Raw genomic sequence first — 527 nt, forward strand, 5'->3', positions numbered from 1 at the left:
CTGCCCGGGCCTCTGCACTCCATGTCGGCTGAGGTCTTCGGGCCGAGCCCGCCCTTCTCGTCGCTGTCGGTCAACGGCGGGGCGAGCTATGGGAACCACATGTCTCACCCTCCCGAAATGAACGAGGCGGCCGTGTGGTAGCCGGGCCTCGCGCGGTCCGCGGAGTTCGTGGTTGTACAGAAATGAACTTTTATTTAAGAAAAATAGAAAAAAGAAAAAAAAATCATAAAAATCAAGTCACCCCCCCCCACTACCACCACTTTCCTCCAGCCTCGGGGACCATTTTCCGTCTGGGGAGACTGGATGGGAAAGGGAAACATGACATAGGATTGAAATCTGCCTGGAGGTAGGACTGGGATCCGCGAGCTGGCTGGCCCGGTGCAGGACTGGGCTTCCTAAGGGAAACACAGGCCTCTCCTCGCCTCCCACCTGGACCCGACTCCGTGGACAGACAGCGCGGGCGTGCGAGTCTGGCCGGCGGGCGGCACAGGAACGACCACGGCGGCCTCCGGGGTGCACAGCTCAGT

General features: G+C 60.3%; 1 protein-coding gene across 1 annotated transcript in view; it reads left to right on the top strand.

The window, feature by feature from the left end:
- The window catches only part of LHX1 (LIM homeobox 1), a 9,128-nt gene that overhangs the window by 7,763 nt on the left and 838 nt on the right, over positions 1–527 (top strand). The window contains 1 exon segment of the mRNA XM_015559057.1: positions 7–525. Coding sequence (XP_015414543.1) covers positions 7–141 — 135 coding nt within the window. The 3' untranslated portion in view covers positions 142–525.

The sequence above is a fragment of the Myotis davidii genome, unplaced genomic scaffold (genome assembly GCF_000327345.1).
Source record: "Myotis davidii unplaced genomic scaffold, ASM32734v1 scaffold993, whole genome shotgun sequence".
Lineage (NCBI taxonomy): Eukaryota > Metazoa > Chordata > Mammalia > Chiroptera > Vespertilionidae > Myotis > Myotis davidii.